Source organism: Colobus angolensis, unplaced genomic scaffold, assembly GCF_000951035.1.
Source record: "Colobus angolensis palliatus isolate OR3802 unplaced genomic scaffold, Cang.pa_1.0 Scaffold386, whole genome shotgun sequence".
In the NCBI taxonomy this organism is placed as follows: domain Eukaryota; kingdom Metazoa; phylum Chordata; class Mammalia; order Primates; family Cercopithecidae; genus Colobus; species Colobus angolensis.
Window position 1 is genome coordinate 1,381,695 of NW_012117221.1, and position 20,523 is coordinate 1,402,217.

General features: G+C 42.7%; 1 protein-coding gene across 3 annotated transcripts in view; it reads left to right on the forward strand.

Moving 5' to 3' along the window:
• AKAP2 (A kinase (PRKA) anchor protein 2) overlaps positions 1-20,523 on the forward strand; it is a 128,830-nt gene that overhangs the window by 44,881 nt on the left and 63,426 nt on the right. The window contains exon 1 of one of the 3 annotated variants that reach the window (XM_011954592.1): positions 3,947-4,166. The exons of the other annotated variants lie outside the window; for them this stretch is intronic. Within the exon in view, the coding sequence (XP_011809982.1) occupies positions 4,131-4,166 (36 nt within the window). The 5' untranslated portion in view covers positions 3,947-4,130. Of the gene's footprint in view, positions 1-3,946; positions 4,167-20,523 lie in introns of those variants that run through there. 3 annotated transcript variants of the gene reach the window in all.

Below are 20,523 nucleotides of genomic sequence, written 5' to 3' on the forward strand. Positions count from 1 at the left end.
TGCTTGCTATTTGCATTTTAATATAATGAAGGTAAAAATTGATTAAAATATAAAAAAGAAAAGCCATCTACATGCAGATGTCTGGGCAGTATAAAGGGTCTAAGAGATGTGCTTAATACTATGATTATTGAAGAAGTTAATGTCTATGAGAGCACCCAGCACATAGTAGGCACTAAATAAATGTTTGCTGGATTTGAATCTAAAGCATGCTTGATCAGACCTACATAGAGGCAGTTCCTTGAAAAGCTGCAGAGAATGACTTGTACCATTTGCTGACTTTCCAAGATGGGATTTCTTGCTGGGGCTCCACTGATTATTACTGTTGTACCTGTGGGCATAGGGCTCATGACCGCATAGGTGCTTGTGTGTATATGCGCATGCATTAAGTTGCAAAGTCAGTCTAAATGACATGACTATCAACCTGTCTTTGGCAGCCATATCACTTTTGGCCCAGTTGACACCATCAGGTTTCTGGACACAGAGGCAGTATTTTCCATCCCTGACCTACAGAGTGTATTTGTCTCAAGTATTACGTACTTTTCCAGTTTCTTTGCCCCCAGTAAATCTCTAGGGTCATGAAGATCATTACAAAACAGATAGTCATTTCATCTCTCTTCTTAAAGCCTCTCCCCCATTGCCCTAGGAAGAAGACCCCAAATCCTTGGGATTCAAAGCCTATGCGGTCTATGATTTGACCCCATACCCATTGCTCTGGCTTTATTTCTTGCCACTCCAGACCTCACTCTTTACACTGGAGTAAAACCAACGTCATTGCAATTCTCTGTAAGCACTACGCCATTCTATACCTCAGGCGACTTTGCTTTTGCTATCCTTCCTGCCTGGACTAACCATCTCCCATCTCCCATCTCCCTGTCACACCCAACCCCCAATTCTCTCCACCATGCTAGTCCTTCTTGCTAACATGGCTAACTCTACCCCACTTCAAGACTCAGCTTTATCAGCCCTTGCTCTGAGAAGCCTTCCTTGATCACCTCAAGAGGAGAAAGGTGTCCCCTTTTGTGCTGTCCATCAACAGCGTCACAGAACTAACGCATCATCTTAATACTATTAATGTGTCTGATGTGTCGGAGAGGCCCCAAAGGTTTGAAGACTGTGTTTGTCTTGATCACTGCACAGTACTTGACACAGTGCGTTCCCAGTAGGACTGGGACCAGTCTCACAGGTCTTCACAGTTGCAGTCATTTGTTCAGAGGCGGCTCTTCCCTGCTCTATTAGAGAAGCCTCATGTCTATTCTTGGAGAGTCCCAAGACCATGGCCTCTAAGGTTCCAGCCTTATCATGGTTTGGAGGCTCCTTCACTTCCTTGTCATTTGAATGCAGAACTGGATGCTGTGAATGAATTGTAGAACATGGTTCCATGAGTTCTGATTTTAAAAAAGCCATTTACTAACCAAGGTGCATGATTTCTCTTTTCCCATTTCATGAAGGAGGCACCCTGGCTAGGTGAGCTGGTTCATTTCATTCAGTGACTCAACAAATATTTACTAAGTGTCTGCCATACGCCAGTTACTGTTCTAGGCATGTAGGAGATAGTAGTGAGGCAGACGTATGAGGTTTCTGTCCTCAGGGATCTTACATCCTAGAGGAGGGAAGCAAACACAGAGCCATTTGGAGTAGTAATAAGTGCTGAGAAGGGAAGAAAGGAAATGTGGGATGAGGAGGCTGCTTAGATATGCTGATCAAGGGAGGATGTCTCTGAGACAACAGCATTTGTATGTACGTTTCTGAATTGCAAAAATGAGCTGTTCAAATTGTTACCGGTGGAGGGTGTCCAGGTTCTTGGCATCTTGAACAAAAAATTGGACAAAATGAACAAAACAAGGAAAGAATGAAGCAACAAAAGCAGAGATTTATTGAAAATGAAAGCACACGCCACAAGGCGTGCTCTCACAAGCAGCTCAAGGAAGCGGTTACAGAATTTTCTGGGGTTTAAATACCCTTTAGAGATTTACCATTGGTTACTTGGTGTATGCCCTATGTAAATGAAGTAGTGGCTCATGATTAGTCTGATTGGTTGCAGGAGGGGACCAATCAGAGGCTGAAGTTACAAAGCTACACCCTATGCAAACATCTGATTGGTTGTGTAAAGCAACCAATCAGAGGCTGCAGTGAAGTTACAAACTTACACTCCTATGCAAATGAAGATTTGGCCCACGGCCAGCCTGATTGGTTGTGGGAAGGGAGCAATCAGAGGTACTTTCAATTTTTCATCTGCCACGCAAAAAAAGGGTGGGAGGTTTGCAAAGGGAGTAGCTCTGGTCCTTTTGTTACTTCGATGTGGAAAGTTGAGGTTTTCCTTTTGATTCAGTTCTAGGTAGTCAGCGTGAATCGGCTTTAGGTTCCCTGCCTCTAGACCCTATTCTCCTGATTCAAAATAAAGAGCTATATAGCTGTACTCTGCAGCCACTGGCCACAAGTAGCTATTAAAGTTTGCATTTACTTTTTCTTTTTTTTTGAAATGGAGTCTCGCTCTGTCACCTAGGCTGTAGTGCAGTGATGCGATTTCGGTTTACTGAAACCTCTGCCTCCCGGGTTCAAGCAATTCTCCTGTCTCATTCTCCGGAGTAGCTGGGAGTACAGCTGCATGCCACCATGCCCAGCTAATTTTTGTATTTTTAGTAGAGATGAGGTTTCACCATATTGATCAGGCTGGTCTGGAACTCCTGACCTCAGGTAATCCACAGGCCTTGGCCTCCCAAAAGTGCTTGCATTTCGGACATGAGCCACTGCGCTGGCCTACAGTTTGCATTTAAATTAACTATATACAATTTTAAAAATCAGATCCTCAGTCACACTGGTCACATTTCAAGTAGTCAGTAGCCAGCCTATGACTAGGAGCACCGTAATGGGCAGTGCAGAGCGGTGGGGTGAAAGGACACTGGGGAGACGGATGGGAGAAGAAGTAAGAAACGGAAACTAGATCACTTGTTGGAGAGCACATGTATGCATTGCAAAGAACTGCCTCCTTTAATTTCACTTGTTGAAATTGGGGCTGAAGCCAAGACTAGCTATGTCTGATAGAATGTTTTAAAATGGAATGAAAATGATCTCTAGAGATAATATAAAGCAGGTAAAAACCAGCCATGAAAAGATCTTTATTAAGGAATACAGCATGGCTACAGCAAGTCCTGAGATGGAGATAAGTACTAGTTGATTCCAGGGGCCAGTGGATGAGGTCACAGTTACCCCTTGGCCTTAGAAGGAAGGAGCCAGACATCCTAACTGACACCAGGAGCATAATTTACCTAAAATCTTAAAAACAGGACAATGTTAAAAACAAAACAAAACAACAACAACAAAAAAACCCTTCTTAACACAATTCTTAACAAAAATAGGATTTTCACTTTTGTGTCTTAGGAGGCTAGAATTGTATTCTCATGCCATTACCAGGAGTGCCTGTGCCTTGACTTCGCTTTGTATCACGTTTCACAAGATGCTCATCCCTTTTTGCACCTGCCTCTTTGCTAAACAGGTTTTCTTCCTCTCTGTAAAGGTGCCTTTGTTTGAACCAATAGTGTTACTTCTCTTTACTGTAAACAGTGTCCAGTGACTCTTCCTTATCGTGGAGAGCCAGCAGCCTTTTACAGGAGGAGAAAAGTCTTGAAGGTCACTTTCTGATGTTTTATTATAAGTCATCATGACTTTAAAAAATAAAAACAAAAACAAAAAACCACAACTGCTTACTGCTTACCCAGGGCATGTTATCCTATTACATTTGAATTCAAGTAACAGTTAGTGTTTGTCAAATCATAATTATCTGATAAAATGTAATCTGATCATTAGTAGCTGTGTAAAAATAAATACACTTGACTCCTGTTTCATTTGCCCTTGAAGGCTGTAACATGGTTCCAAAGTGTACCTTTGAATCGGAGAAGTCAGGCCGGTTCACGTTGCAGTCCGTGTTCTTCCTGGGGCAGTGTCCACCAGGTGCGTGCGGGCAGGTACAGGATGTGAGCTCAGTCCTGCTTCACCTGAAACTCTGTGACCTGGCAGAGGGCTGTGTTCCTGTGTCCTTACATCAGATGTCCTAGTGAAGAGAGGGAAACTGGGGCGAAGCTGTAGGCACAGTGGGTTCTGAAGATCAGGTATAACTGCGGGAAAGTTAGATCATGATTGCCACCTGGATGCTCTTCTCTCTCTTCACGGTAGGTCTTCGTTACTTTTATTATGGACTTCTGCTTGCTGCAGAGGGAACTTACACCTTTCATGCCTCTTGTGGACTTTTGCTTGCTGCAGAGGGAACTTACACCTTTCATGCCTCTTGTGGACTTTTGCTTGCTGCAGAGGGAACTTACACCTCTCATGCCTCAAGCTCATTAAGGCACATTTCTCTTTTATTCTTCAGGGACATTGCATTTATGAACTCAAGGCATTGAGTCACCCAGAGAGATCCCAAACATTTCAGGTTCTGGGAGTTCTAAACAGCTAATAGTGTGTTCCCATGGCCAACATTTCTTTAAGAGAGCTAAACCAGAATTACTCAGGTCTGTAAAAATGCTGTTCTGCTTCAAGTTCTAAATTTATTGTGAATTATTTCTTTTTCCCTAGTAATTACTGTAATACCTCAGTACCTTCAACTTATATAGCATTTTTCAAGGAGGCAAAACATCAGTAGAAATGTTCTCTGGGATCTTTTTTACCTGATGTTTTACTGCTATAATGATTTCTCAGCCCCTTAGTAATAACGTCAGATACATTGTGGAGAAACTAGAGACATAGCTGTTAAGCTGGAAATGCATGAACGGTATACATGCTATGCTTTAAAATCTAGCTCAATTTTTTTGCATTGACCTTGAACATGCTGACAAGGTAGGTCGGCATGGGTAAAGCTAAAGAAGAGACTTAGGGTTTGAAAACAACTACATGAGCTCAGTTTCAGACCTGCTTCTAGTCGAGCAGTTGGCAGTTTGCAGGTGTTTGGGGCAGGTTTTGTATTTGTGTGCTTCTCTTAGAAGTCAAAGAGTTGGGGAGATAACTGCAATCCTGCCTGTATCAATCAGTGTAGTGATAATGCAGTAGTGGAATGAAGAATGGAGCTGCACATGTGAGCTTTTTCAAGTCCACAAAGATCAGGTATTGTCCACGGTCAATAAAGATTGTTTTAAAAAACGCTCTCATCTAAAGAGAGGTAACTTCCTTTTCAAAACTCTGAAATTTACATGTGCTGACTTATAATGTGCGTGATCGCTGCTGCTTTTCTGATCCTTGGTGGTTGGGGTGTGTGTGTGTCTGTGTGTGATGGACTTTTTAATCTTTAAAATTTAATTTTTTTTTTTCTTTGAGACAGTCTCACTCTGTCGCCCAGGCTGGGGTGCAGTGGCATGATCTTGACTCACTGCAAGCTCTGCCTCCCGGGTTCATATCATTCTCCTGCCTCAGCCTCCCGAGTGGCTGGGACTACAGGCACCCTCCTCCATGCCCAGCTAATTTTTTGTATTTTTAGTAGAGACGGGGTTTCACCGTGTTAACCAGGATGGTCTCGATCTCCTGACCTCGTGATCTGCCTGCCTCGGCCTCCCAAAGAGCTGGGATTACAGGCGTGAGCCACCACACCCAGCCAAGATTTATTTATTTTTTACTTACACATAGTGAAGTTCATTCTTTATAGTGTACATCTCTATGAGTTTAGATAAATGCTTACAGTTGAGGAAACATCACCACAATCAAGATAGAGAACAGTTCCATGATCCCCAAATATATTTTGCTTCACATTTCCATTGGCATGTTTGAGCAGCAAGTTTACTACCACTTCTGAAGATGGAGCCAAGTCCTTTTGTAAAAAATAGCACAGCTGTGTCTGACACTTTTCATGTGAAAGGTTGCCTGGAATGTCAGAAGTAAGATCTGGCCAGTTGCGGTGGCTCACACCTGTAATCCCAGCACTATGGGAGGCCGAGGCAGGTGGATCACCTGAGGTCAGGAGTTCAAGACCAGCCTGGCCAACATAGTGAAACTCTGTATCTACTAAAAATAAAAAAATTAGGTGTGGTGGTGCATGCCTGTAGTCCCAGATACTTGGGAGGCTGAGGCAGGAGAATTACTTGAACCCTGGAGGTGGAGGCTGTAGTGAGCTGAGATTGCGCCACTGCATTCCAGACTGAGCGACAGAGCGAGACTGCGTCTCAAAAAAAAAAATGTAAGATCTGATTGACTTACCCTTTTCGCAAAGTTATAAATGGGAAAATTGCACAATCTGAATAGTTGTTTCTTTGTATTTTAATTAACGGATGTAGAATTGTGTAATGTATTATATGCTTTTTTAAACCCAAAGATACTGAAAGTGAAAAAGTCAATTTTTTGCACTTTAGATTTTTTTTTTTTAAGTGAGCTTAGTTCTGTGTGGTTTTAAGGGCAGTGAAATGCTGTAGAAGGACTCTAAACTGCATAACTCAAACTGTCTTAATAAGGGAAATTTATTGGCTAATATCACTGAAAGTTACAGGGATAGCCTTGAGTCATTGTGGGATCCAGAAATTCAAAGATGTTATCAGCCTCTCTCTTTCCCCACTCAGCTGTGTTTCCCTCTGTGTTGGTTCTATTCTCTGGTAGACTATTTTGCTTGCTGTATCAAGGTGACTGACAGCAGCTTCTGGCTTTTATTCCAATTTCTCAATTCCGTACACTTCCAGCAAGTCTCAGAATGGGGTCTCATGGGCCCTGATTGTGTCTCCTGCTCCTCATGGCCCCCAGGGATGGGGTGGGGGTGAGCGGCAGTACTCTAATTGGCCAGACTTAGGTCACCTGCTTACCGCTAGAGCTGAAGGGGTGAGAGCTCCCCATAGACCACAGTGCAGAATGAAGGTAGAAAGTGGCAAAAAGGTGGTTCTTTAAGGAAAATTGAGGGACATGTATGTCAGATCAAGAAAACACATGTCCTCTGCAGGGACATTCAGGCCATGTAGCCAGTTGTTGTCTTTGTTTTAAAATAATTTTTATAAACACCTACTCTAGGCTAACTTTCCCAATAAGCAAGTTTCAGAATTGATGGTTGATTGATTGCTTTATGGCTTATGAGATGACAACTGTTTACTGGATGTGAGATGTAATATTTTGGGAAGAAAATAGTGGAAATTGAGTGACTGCGGGACTTGGCTAAGATGGGTTGATGAGGCACGAGGAGAACTGGTCCTGTGCCTGTCAGGGGATGAATGAGCAAGGGAACATGGCCTTCAAGGACAAAAAGCCAGGACAAAAGAAAAAGAAGATACCAGTGATTGGCAATTGACCAAAAATTTAGCAACATTATCATTGCTGAAAGAGCTGAAATATTGTCTTGAATAGAAATGCTATCAGGGACATTTAATGAGAATTCATGAAGATTCAAGACTGCCATAGCTGCTCTAATCATGTGAAGAGTGATTGCATCTAGAATAAAGTCCAGATTCCCAAACTTGACATTTGTGATCTGGGGCCCGTCTCCCTCTCCAGGCTCATCTCCCACGCTCCTGCCTTGCACTTTACACCAAGCTGTTTGTAGTCTGGAGGGCATCACACTACCCTGTTTTCTTCACTATTCATGCTCTGTCCTCTGCCTGGAATCCCTCTCCCGTTGACCAGACTCATCTTTTAAGACTCAGTTCAGATGACAAGTTCTCTGAGAAGCATTCTTTGATTATGCCTCTCTGGCTTAAGAATTCCTCTTCTGTACTCTCATGATACCTTGTATGTCTTTCCCAGTGGTCTCAACCGAGGGTTATTTTGTCTCCAAGGGCACATTTGGCAATGTTGGGATACATTTTTAATTCTCATGACAGGTGAGTGCTACTGGTTGGTGGAAGCCAGGGATGCTGCTAAATATCCTTCATATGACACACAGGACAGCCCCAACAAAGAGTCACCTGGCCCCAAATGTCAGTAGTACCACTGTTGAGAACCCTGGTTACCATCGCACTGGCAACATTGTTGGATGCATCTGTTTTTAGTCTTATCTTCACCACTAGACTGAGGACTGTGTATGTGATCTGCGTCTTTGTATGTCTAATACCACAATGCCCACTGTAGGGTAGTTCCTCAGGAGAGAATAGTTTGAAGATGATTGTATACATTTTCTTAGGATAGTGACCAATGAACAAGGCAACTGGAGGCCCTACTTACCTTTGCACTAGGTAGCCTTAAACTTGAGGCTCTCTGTATTAGTTAGTTCTCACATTGCTGTGAAGAAATACCTGAAACTGGGTGATTTATAAATACCAGAGGTTTAACTGGCCATGATTCCACAGGCTGTATAGGAAGCATGATTCTGGTATCTGCTCAGCTTCTGGGAAGGTCTCAGGAAACTTACAAACATGATGGAAGGCAAAGGGGGAGTGAGCACCTCACATAGCCAGGGCAGGAAGAAGAGGGGCGGGAGGTGCTACATACTTTTAAACAAGATCTTGTGAGAACTCTGTCACCAGAACAGCACTACAGGGGGACATCTGCCCTCATGAAGAATCACTTCTCAGCAGGCCCCACCTCCAACACTGGGGAGTACAATCCCACGTGAGATTTGGGTGGAGACACAGATCCAAACCATATCACTCTTTACGTTGCCATGCCTTTGTCTTCTCACTCTTGTGCAAAAAGAGCTTTGGGGTTTACTGTAGCAAATAATGGAAAACATTAAAGAAGTATTTTTAGCATAGTTCTTTTGCTTTCAATTTTTACCTGAATTATTGTCCAATTTTACATTCTGAATGGTGAACTGGGTGGCCTGGCCACATTATTTGACTGCCTCTGGCAAAAATTTCTGCCCTCACTTCTGACCATTACATTTTCCCCCTACCATATGTGTAGTGCTCTGGATTGGTAACATTTAATGAGAAAGAAAACGAAATCAGAAAGCAATGATTCTGAGAGCAGGAATAAGGAATGTTAAGTCCCCTTTTTGGCTGCTGGGCTTTTTTTCTTATGCCAAGTATCAGTGCAAAGCAGCACAAGTTCCCTTGTGCCCTGGGACTTTTGCCTAGGAGCAAGGGACTGCCAGAAAATCTCAGAAAATCCCCATGGAGATCACTCTGAAAACCATGTAAATAGGGACATTGTCTAAGTGGGTCATCCTGAATATGTGATGCAGGATGGAAACCTATTTAGTTATTGAATATTTCCGATTAAGAGGACACTGCAGCCTTGCTTTGCACAATCTTGCTAGCTTTGTGAGTTTCATTGGGGATTGGAGGGGAGGCCCTCCTCTAACTTGAGCTTCTTGTGTTTTGGTTGGTGGTAATGCCTTAGAAACAGAAAGGAGCTAGCTCCCCTTCAGCCACCCAGGCTTCTGCCTGGGTTTCCTTTTAACCCTGGAATTTCATGTGGACCCTCAGCTATGAAAGCAGATCACATATGTGGCCTGCTGTCAAGCATAAGAATTGCCTTTTTGTTCTTGGGGAATTGCACAAAGCAAATAGGAGAGGAGGAAGAAGACCTTTTTAAGCAGGAAAATATATTACATTAATTCTTCCCTTCCATTTCCTTCTCCCCATCTTGTGCTATTTTCTGGGCACCAGGACTTTTGCTTTCTTCTAGGCTGAATCACATTTGGCCATAGCAGAGGAAAAGTGATAGCTATTAGGGGTCTTAGAAGGAAGGAGTATTGAGTTCCTACAGTGGGACCATCTTGGCCAGGCCACTTCTTGTCCTCTTTTGGGGCTGGGACTGCCATGATGTTGAAGTAGCCAATCTCTAAGTCTTCCCCTCCTCCCTGCCAGCTTAATTGTACAACATTATTCAATCAAGTCACTGAATCATCAGCCCTGTGATATCTATAAGTGCTTGCATGTGTCTGATTTCTAATTAGAGTGAAGTGAGCTGGGCAGTTCCATGATACCCTTTTCTGTGTATGGAGGGTGAAGTGCTTCTCCTTGGTTTATCGTGACCAATTTATTATTACTGCTCCAAAAAGGAAACTGCATGATTAATGTCAGATTCAGGTCCAAAGACCTCTGGCTCTGATGATGGCTGATGTGATTTGGATCTAGATTCTGTTTAATAACCTGCCAAAGGCATTGGGCTCTTTCTTGTTTGTTATTGTTTTTTGTTTGTTTTGATTTTTGTCTTTATGAGACAGGGTCTTGCTCTGTTACCCAGGTTGGAGTACTGTGGCGGGTTCATGTGTCACTGTAGCTTCAACCTCCTGGGCTCAAGCGATCCTCCCATCTCAGCTTCCCAAGTAGCTGGGACTATAGGCATACACCATTGTGCCTGAATTTATTTATTTGTTTATTTATTTTTTAAGATGGGGTCTTACCGTGTTGCCCAGGCTTGTCTTAAACTCCTGGGCTCAAGTGATCTTCCCACCTCAGCCTCCCAAAATGTTGTGATTACAGGCATGAGCCATCACGCCTGACCTTGGCTCTTTCTTCGTCCCCTTGGTGGGGATGTTGGGGTGGCCCATGTATGGTGCATGGCAGGTAATGTTCTTTTCATACTAGCCAGTCATCTGTTGTGATTCCACTGTGTGTAAGATGTGTCCAAAATGACGAGATGCCTCCCCGCACCTAGGGGTGTACAATCTAGTGGTCTTTCTGCTTTTCCTGCTTTTTCCTGGGAAAGAGACTTTTTTGGGGGGGAGTCCAGGACAGCAAGTTCATCATAAATGCAAATGGGAAGGCTATTGATACTTTTATTCATAGCATGAATGATGTAATAAATGAGGAACTTCATGATGTCAGCCTCTTTTAACAGAATCACAGAATTTTCAAACTGGTTTAGAATGCTGGCTCTGCAGCCAGACTGCCTGAGCTCAAATCTCAGTTGGCTTTTCTGTAAAATGGGATAATAATAGTACCAATTTCATAGATTTGTAGGAGATGTGAGATTACATGAATTCACTTATAAAAAGTGCCTGATACTTAAAGCCATGTTACCTTTAAACTTCCAATCTATTCATTCATTTATTCAACAAAAACTGCATACTGTGATGGTTGCACAAGCCTGTGAAAATACTGAAAACCAATGTATTGTATACTTTAAAAGGGTGAATTCAATGGTATATAAATTAAGTATATCTCAATGAAGCTGTTATAAAAAAATTAATTGATTACCTGTTATGTGCTGGACACAGCTCATTTAAACTGAGGCCTAGAGCAGGTGACTTGCTCAAGGTGAGTGAATGGCAGAGATGGTTGTAGAACTCAAGTCCTCTGACACATCAGCCAAGTTCTTTGCAAATTGTCAGGGATCCAAATAAAGATTGCAATCCAGATTGGAAACTAAAGTCACTTTCTGTCCTGGTGTAGAACCAAAGTTTAGCTTAAGAAAGAATAGTGATGTGACCTAAGGACCTTGGCATTCTGCTTCACCACCTCTTTCCCGCAGGTATGCTCATTTCCACACACCTCCACATTTTCCAAGACTTCAGATAAATATATCACAAATAACCTATATAAATTCACTATATGAAAAATAGGCCAACATTTCCACCCATCCCTCCCGTTTCCCCCAGCTCTGGATATAAAACACACATTTTTCAGTTAAGTGATTACTTTCAATTCCCCTGTTTTTGGCATTTAAGAATGTTCACTTCCTATTGTGAGACAGGGACAGTCTTTAAAGATTTTTCTGCTCACCACCACTACCAAAGACAAATGACAAATTTTGTCCTCACGGGGAAGAAAATCTTACTCGTTCTTGAGATTTCATAGCCACGTCTAAAGATCTAGGCTACATAAGAAGAGAGGAATGCCTTAGAAATGTAATGTTTTTCCTACAGAATCCATTTCTATAGTAATAGAAACCATGGTGCATCCAGAGTTGCCCTGCAGCCTTCTGTTCCTAGCAGCCTGCTGTGTGTTCTCTGCCACATGCTTGCTTCTGGGATTTCTTCCTTCTACTGACATCTGGTACTTAGGATAAGGGAAAAGGCTTTCCCTGAACCAGTGAAATTACTATCAGGAAAAAATGACTCAAGTTTCCAGGCAGCTACGAATGAGGTGTTTTTCTGGGCGGTCTGAGCAACTATCTTTCAGAAGGATACATAAGAAGGTGCAAGCTGTCAGCCCATCCATTCCTCTAAGATGAACTTGAAGCACGTTTTCTTTCAGCAGCCCAGACAGCACAGGCTTTTCCTAGCAGATGGGTGGCATTACCTCACTGACATTTAATGAATAGGTTGCCCCCAGGGGGTGGAATTGTAGCAAAGTCTATTATGAAATCTCATTTGCTTTGCATCAATCAGTTTAGGAGTCCTGAGAAAACAAAATCTGAAAATTGAAAAGTGGCCACATAGTTTGCCCTATAACTGCTTGGACATGGCAGGTAATAATCATAGTCAGTTTGCGCTTTTATGATGGAGAGGGCTTTCACTTGATTTGTATTTCTTGTGAGTAGGAACAAAGCCAATTGTAAATACCTTTTAGCTTTGTTCCCTCCTTTCTCATTTTCTAGGACTGTAGCATCTGGGGCATATAATTGAGCTCTGAAAGCCGAGAGCTGGAGGGGGGAGGGGATGGTCAGAGGAAAATTATTCAATTCACACATATAACATGCACATATATATGTGTGTGTGTCTGAAACATATATGCATATACATTGCATATACATATATATATAAACATAAATATTTTATCAAGTTGAGAATGGGAGAATAGATTTCTTTCAGCAAACAACCTCAAGCCTTTTATACATCTGAGTTACAAGGGTGAGAAATTCAACCTTAACCCAAGCAAAGGTTTAAGAAGGCAGCATGGGTATTATTGGGCTTAGAAAAAGGTGAAGGCTGCCTTGCTGCTGTCCTGGAAGGTTGAGACAGTGGTAAGGACATGTGCAGCAACCCCCTGCACTTCTAGAAGGAAGCTGATACCTGTCTCCATGTTTCAGCGTTTGTCTCTGAACCTAGTCTTTTCTTGGTCACATAGGGGAAGCAACGAAGGTGGCTTAGTCATAACAATGCAAAAGCCTTTAATGAAAAATGGGCTCAGGTTTTGGTTCCCATAAGATGGTGATCCATCCCTTCCCCCACAAAGGCCTTTTGTGTACATGGGGTGGGGTAGGGGTCTGAGAAAGGCCAGTGGAAATGGGAAATGGAAGGCTTAACTTCCACTCCTCTGCTGTGTCCCAAATAGAAAGCTCCTTGTATCTAAGAAAGGCAGGAAACCATGTCACCTGGCCTCTGATATGTAACAACGCCAAATTACTCCCCGACCCCTTGAAGGCCGGCTGGGCTCTTTTGCATCCGGGGGATTGTGTTTAGAATTTGTGTCAGGTGTCTTTGTAGAGATCCTTCTGGATAACTACTACAATTCCTGGGATGTTCTTATAGTGGGTACAAGACAACGACATGTGAGGCTGGCCCAAAACCGCCTCAGCTTGGAAAAGGAGTGGAATCCCCCAGCTGACCTGAAGATTCTGGTCTGTGGATTCAGCAAGAGACTGACGCCTCTGCTGAGTGAGCCAAGGGTGGTTTCCGGGGAGTGCCTGGAGGAGAATGTTCCCAGAGCCAAGATGGGATGCCTCCTGGTGTCAAAGTGATGTTCAGATTTTTTCCAGAAATCTAGAATAGGATAAATGTGAATAGAGATTAGAGTGAACATCTAGGATTTGAAGCTGTTGAGAGCTACCAAACCTCTGCAATGTGTCTGGGGGTCTGTTGTGAAACTGTGTGTCTTTTTACCAGGTCTTATCCCTGCTTCAGCCTTTTCTCTCCTGTTAGGGATCAAAACTTGCTAAAACAGAAATTTTAAAAAGTAAGACACGCAGGATGTGGGGCTGCTCCTGGGAGGTTTGGGGTCCTGCACCCTCCATTCTACTCCTGAGTGTCCAAGGGAGGATGTCTGGAAATTTAGCCACCTATTCCCATCAGTGTAGCCAGAACCTTTGCTGGGAGTTAATCTCTCTCTCTCCTCATCACTTTCTGATCTGCTTGAAAGACAAATAGAGGTTAGGGAAATATGTTAATATCAGTATGTCTCCATGGATGGCCCAGGTCAAAGCAGACAAAGGTAGTCACATGCTTTCAGGGGCTGAAAGACAAGTAGAAGTTAGGGAAATATATCAGCATCTCTCCATGGATGACCCAGGCCAAGGCATACAAAGACAGCCACATGCTTTCAGGTGCAAACAGCCACCGCCTTTTTTCACTGGAAATCAGTGGGCAGCTGCTGCTATCATTTCCCATGGCCTCTCTGGAGGGGGAACACAGCTGGCTTCTGTGGGCCGGCCTGAAACCATCTGCAGCTGCTTGCATGCTTTCAAATGTAATTAAAGGAATTTCAGCAGAGGTTAATCTGGGAAATCCTGTGTATGAAATATTTTCCTTTTCACTGTTCCCTTTCCTTTTGGATATAACATATGACCCATTTACGACTCACTGGTCCCCAAGGAGCTGTGGATGTCTTCCCAGGTTACTCCTGGGAAGTAATGTGTCTACCACCACAGGAGCTGCTGCTGATGGCCACTTCTCTGTGCATGTTGCATATATGATCTCATTTAGCACTGTGACACTCCAAGGACCACACTCTTGTCTCATTTTCGGATAAGGAAGCTGAAGCTCCAAGAGGTCCAGCAGCTTGTCTTACAGTGAACAGGTGCAAAACCAAGATTTGAAACCAGTTTTTGATCTTGGTTTGATCTTGATGCCACATCCCAATCTCTTTCTACCTCTGCAGGGCAGTTTTGTGTCTCCTCTGCATTTTCAGCCTCCATTGCAAATCTGACACCATCTGAAAGCAGGAATATCCTTATTAATGGAATAGTGCTTAATGGGATCAGGCTTACTTCTGTATTCTAGACAATATTTACTGAGCTGTTAGATGTAATGTGTTCAGAAATAATATAGGGATTTATTAATATGTATTCAGCATTATAAACTTTATCAAGCAGAGAATATATTTGTCATCCAGTGTTATTGGCGTTGTATGTTTTTTGTTTGTGTTACCCCCAGGGCTGGATTTTGAAAGAGAAGCCAAGGAAAAAAGACCAGACATTCAAAAGTAAATAAATTAGTTTAGGCCTGCCTTTTCTGGGGCCATGGAGTTGTTATTCCAAAGTCCTTGCTTGGACCTCTCCTCCTCCCCTGCCCTCTCCTCTCCTCCCCTCCCCTCCTTTCCCCATTGGGTACTGCCAGAGCCCAATGCAAGTGAAACAGGTGCTCAACTCCTAGACTTGTGGAGGCTTAGGCAGACCAGCAAGTCACTATTAGGACAGAAAATAAGACCATGTCATTCCCCAGCCCCATCCCTTATGCTTCCTTTCAGTGACACTTAAAATTTAAGACCTGAACCTACATGATCAGGCCCCGTCTGCCTTTTCAGACACTTCTTCCCCCTTGAGCCCCTTACCCCATCCTAGCCGCCGAAGCCAGTGATGCCACATCCCAGTCTCTTTCTACCTCTGCAGGACAGTTTTGTGTCTCCTCTGTATTTTCAGCCTCAATTGCTAATTGCCCTCTCTTGTCCTCACTTCTTTCACTCCCATCTCAGGGTCTCTGCATGCTGGTTCTCCTGCCTGGAACAGCCTTCTACCCACCCTTCGTGACTTAGTTCACTTCCCAGATTTCAGAGGGCAGCTCAGCTTTTACTGCCTCATGGAAACCTCCCCTGACCTCCCTGAGTAGCCCAAACTCTCCTGTTGTAGGCACTGTCTTTCAAAGCGCTTATCATAGATGCGATTTTACATTTGTTTGTAATTCTGTCTTGTTTTTTCACAACAATAAATTTTGAGAGGGCAGCTCTATGCCTAGTCACCACCCTTGTGTCCCTGGTCCCCAGCACAGTGCCTGAAGCACAGTAGGTGTTCAGTTGCCTGAGTGAAAGAACGAATAAAGCCAAGCCAAGCACAGTACTCAGATCTCAAGCTCATAGTCACTGCATAACTTGTGCTAACCTTGCAGCAAGTGAGACGCTAAGCAAGTGAACAGCTTACATTTCTTCGTGGTGGTGTTAAATTTACAAGGAGAGCATGTCACCTCTGACCTCAAGTTTCCACACTTTTAAGCCATTCTTCGTGTTAATAGCCTATGGAGGACTCTTTGAGGACAGAAGAGGGGAATTCCAAAGATTCAGCTTGATAAATCCTTCCTCTTTGACCTCATATATATTCTGCTTAGGAATTAAAACGTAGAGTATGGCTGCTGCTACAAATCTTTTTTGCAGTTTTTCCTCTGGCTGATTTTTCTACTTTACCTGGAATTTTTATCCTGAATTTTTGTCCTTTTTTAAATCCATGTGGCACACATACATTGCCCTACCAGGTTTATTTGTGTTTGAGATCTGAGATGCTATCTGAAGCCAAGACCTCCAGAATTAGATGGGCCATTGTTCCCAGAGCCCCTTTGAACAAAGAGAAATTATTTGCTATGTTGGCAAAAGATCCTTCATATCTCTCTGTCTTTCTTGTTCAGACTTCTCTTTTGGCCACGTGAACGTGGATCCACCTGCCCCCTCTCCTTTCTGGCTTATGCTGTGATCCCTGGAACATTTCAGGTTTGAGTGTCAGCCACATCTTTTTTAGGACCATTCAAGGGTCTGCCTCCAGGAACAGTGGAATCTATTGAGTGTCCCCCAGGGAGCTCCCCATATGCCAGTTTGTTTGTCACTTGGCCACACAGTTCTGCTTTTTCCTCTTTGTCTGCAACTGAACAGTCTAGGAAACTTACAGGAGTCCTGCTTTTTTTTTTTTTTTTTTTTGATAAGGTGTCACATTTTGAGTTCAATCTGGTTTCAAACTGGATTCTGTCTAGATTTTTGTTGGGATTTCAGATGTTTAGCCCGAAACAAAGTGAAAGTTAAGTTGAAACTGGTCCAGATGAGGTCATGCTTAAGATTTCTCCCACAGCACAAATCGTACCTTACCGGAAGCTACTGTAAGTGCAGTTCTTGAATCTCTGCATTCCCAGTACATACTCATGGTGAAAACAGTTAACAATTAATTAGCTTGTGTTCCAGTGACTTGAAAAATAAGCATTAGCACCCTGGAGACTTCATCTTATCAAGTTCTGAAGGATGGTTTTTATAGCTAGCATAAGCCCTTAGTTTATCAGCTTCACTGGCCTAGAAACCCCTCAGACCTGAATATTTGGGATCAGCAGAATGGGCCCAGCTTAGGAATTCCAAGAAGGCAGACTCAAGATAGAGGGCTGCCAAAGCTCACAGATGTGGAATGAAACCAGTTTCAAAACCTGATTCTTCCGCTCAGTTGGAATGTACTTTAAAACCTGGACTCACTTGAGATGTTTGCACCTGGTAAGAGTGTTGCAAATCTTGAATTCTACTTTGCATAATTATCTGTGAAACGTAATGATGATAGCTCCAAGCTATCTCATAAAGCTGCTGAAGTCTTCAAAGCATTCATTCTATCTTCCTAGAGTTACAGAAACACAAAATGGTAACAGGTGTGTCATATGCATCCAGAGACTACCTGGAACTTTTCTCTCTAGAACTCAAGCTCCAGACTTGAGATATTAGTTAATAGATTGATAAATGGACTCAGGTTAAGTGGTATTATTTCTTAGATTATATAGTGTCACCCTGCAGAGTAACCCCATTTTACATGAGAAACAAAGTTGGGTGGAGGATGAGGCTAGAACCCCCTCCTAGACTGTCAATTCAGGCAGAGCTCTGTATACCTTTTAATGATTAGTTTTCTAAAGAGTTTTACCTAGAGGCCTAACAAATCAGAAGCTCTAACACATATATTCTCTGCCTTCTTTTTCGATTGGCTTGCAAGAAAGCCCTTGGGTTAATTTGTGCCAGAAAGGAGCATGCAGAGTGAACTTGTGACATAATGCATTACTTGAAGTTCCTACATTATAGTTTCCTGATAACATAGAGTCGTTTATATTATTGCTACTTAAAACTTGGTGCTTTGTAGATCCTACTTGGGAATTGAATTAACTTCAGTGAACTTGATAGAAGCTGCATCTTTCTCTAAAGTTTTCGGCAGGTTTTGTCGTTGACATTAGGAGGTGATGATTTTAAAGGACTCCCATTACTTATCCAACATGTGCACGCATACAATATATATGGCATCAGAAATAATTAGGAGTTAATTTTCAATAAGGTCCATTTGGTGTCTACAAATTAATCCGTTTAAAACCCCCGATATTTGACCCTATTAATTATATCCTGCTGTTCATTGGTGCTTAACCTGCAGAGCTAATGAGATGCCTAAGTACCACTATTTTTCATTGCTCTTTACTGTAGGGAAGTAGGTCTCTCTTTTTCTTTTTAATGTGAGTGGACATAAAATTTATCAGCAGGCATATCCACAGAGAACTAACTTTATTACAAGTATCCTTTTAGACTTGCAAGCTCCCTCAGCTGGTTAATTTTGCATAAGTCTATGTGATTTTCATTCTAATGTCTTTTGGAATTAAATGTAATGCTGTAAGAAAAGAAGCGTCTGCTCTATAAAGCAAGGCAGTCTAGGCTGTTTTTTATATAAATGCACTATATCTTGTCTAGTCTAGTGCTCCTGTTTTCTTTTTCATATTCTTTCTGTTAGAGCCAAAGTCACTACTCTGACTTTGCATAATATAAATACAGAAATCCTTGCTCATTAAGAGCCTGTGTTGTTTTAGAAATTAGTAAGTGGCTACATCTGCATATTTTTGCATTGGTGAGAGTTGGCTTCTTTGGCAAACATGACTTTGTATTTTTGGAGAGGAAAACCTTGGGCCTATCAGGTTAGCCTTTTCTGAGATGGAGACTCAAGTGAGACCACCCCAGATGGTCACAGCCACTCCCACACAATGAGAACTTGTGACTATAGCCTGGGAGAGCTGACTATGCAGGAGGCAAGAAATCCAGAGAGTTGGGTCCAGAGGTAGCTGGCAGAAAGAAGATTCTATTACTATTGTAACCTCAGAAGAGCAGCTTCTAAATATGTGAAATGAGTGCTGGCCTAGAGGGGAGGGGCCATACTCCCAACCACCTCAAGCTGGTCTTATCATTATTGCTGGGCGGATGTGTAAGGCTGCAACCTTCCCTTTCAGGGAGAGGGAAGAGAGGACTCCCTTGTGGGTGTGCACAAAGGAGTATGATGAGAAGAGGGTGGTGATGGGTGCTTGGTGCTTACCTTGTCCCAGCGTAGCTCCATAATTGTAGGTACCTTGAGAGGACCGATGTGCAGCAAGGTAGGAGGTTAGGAAAAGCAAAGAATGCCAGCCATGAGTGGATTTGAGGGTCTGAAGGACAAAGGCAGTGTTGCTGTGTACGGGTGCACAAGTGGATGTGTGCATTTAATCCATCAACAGTCCAGAAATTGAATTGCCATTTCAGTTCCCAAACAAATGGCTTGTTTATTAAACTAAAAGCCCTTATCTCCATTAGGAAATATTCAATTCCAGCAATTAGCCCCAGGGTGAAAGAGGTCTCCCTCTCTCCAGTCTGTTTTTGCTGTGTTCCCAAACAATGCTTTGATGTGCAAGGCACTCCTAATGGAAGATAAGTCATCAATTAGCCCAATGGAAGGTTAAGCTGAAAACAGACTTTTCAGAGAAGGGATTATCACTGAGCTGTTAATCACTGATTGACGTTATCTATTGGGGATATATTCTTATGGGAGACTTAATCTCCACCCAGGCAGAAAGTAACAAAGATGCAGAAATATTCTAGTTGTTTGTTTTTTTTTTTTTTAATGAGTTTTAGTGTTCTATAGCACTATAGAATAACTATAGTTAACAATAATATACAGTTTCAAATAGCTGGAAGATGGGCATTGAATGTTCTCCACACAAAGAAATGGCAAATGTTCAAGATGATGAATATGTTAATTGCCCTCATCTGATCACTGTACATTGTATGTATGGAAACATCACTATGTACCCCATAAATATGTACAATTAATACATAATAAATAAATTTTAGAAATAAGAAAAAATGTGAGTTTAGAAATAGGATCTTAGATCAGTTGAGTCAGGGGTGGAGATGATAATAGTTTTCTTCTTTTTTTTTTTTTTTGAGACGGAGTCTCTCTCTGTCACCCAGGCTGGAGTGCAGTGGCGCAATCTTGGCACACTGCAAGCTCCGCCTCCCGGGTTCACGCCATTCTCCTGCCTCACCCTCCCGAGTAGCTGGGAATACAGGTGCCCACCACCACGCCTGGCTAATTTTTTGTATTTTTAGTAGAGACGAGGTTTCACTATGTTAGCCAGGATGGTCTCAATCTCCTGACCTCGTGATCCACCCGTCTTGGCCTCCCAAAGTGCTGGGATTACAGGCCTGAGCCACTGTGCCCAGCCAATAGTTTTCTTTCTAAACAAGTATCTTTTAATTTCTTTAAGAACTACTGGTTATAATATGATTACATTACTAATTTATGAAATAAAAAGTAAGGAGAACCTCTAATTATTTATTTTTATTTTTTTATTTTAGGGTGGGGAGACAGTGTCTCACTCTGTTGCCCAGGCTGGAGTGCAGTTGTGCCATCTCAGCTCACTGCAACTTCCACCTCCCAGGTTCAAGCGATTCTCATGCCTCAGCCTCCCAAGTAGTTGGGACTGCAGGTGCCTGCCACCATGCCCCGCTAATTTTTGTATTTTTAGTAGAGACGAGGTTTCATCATGTTAGCCAGGCTGGTCTCGAACTCCTG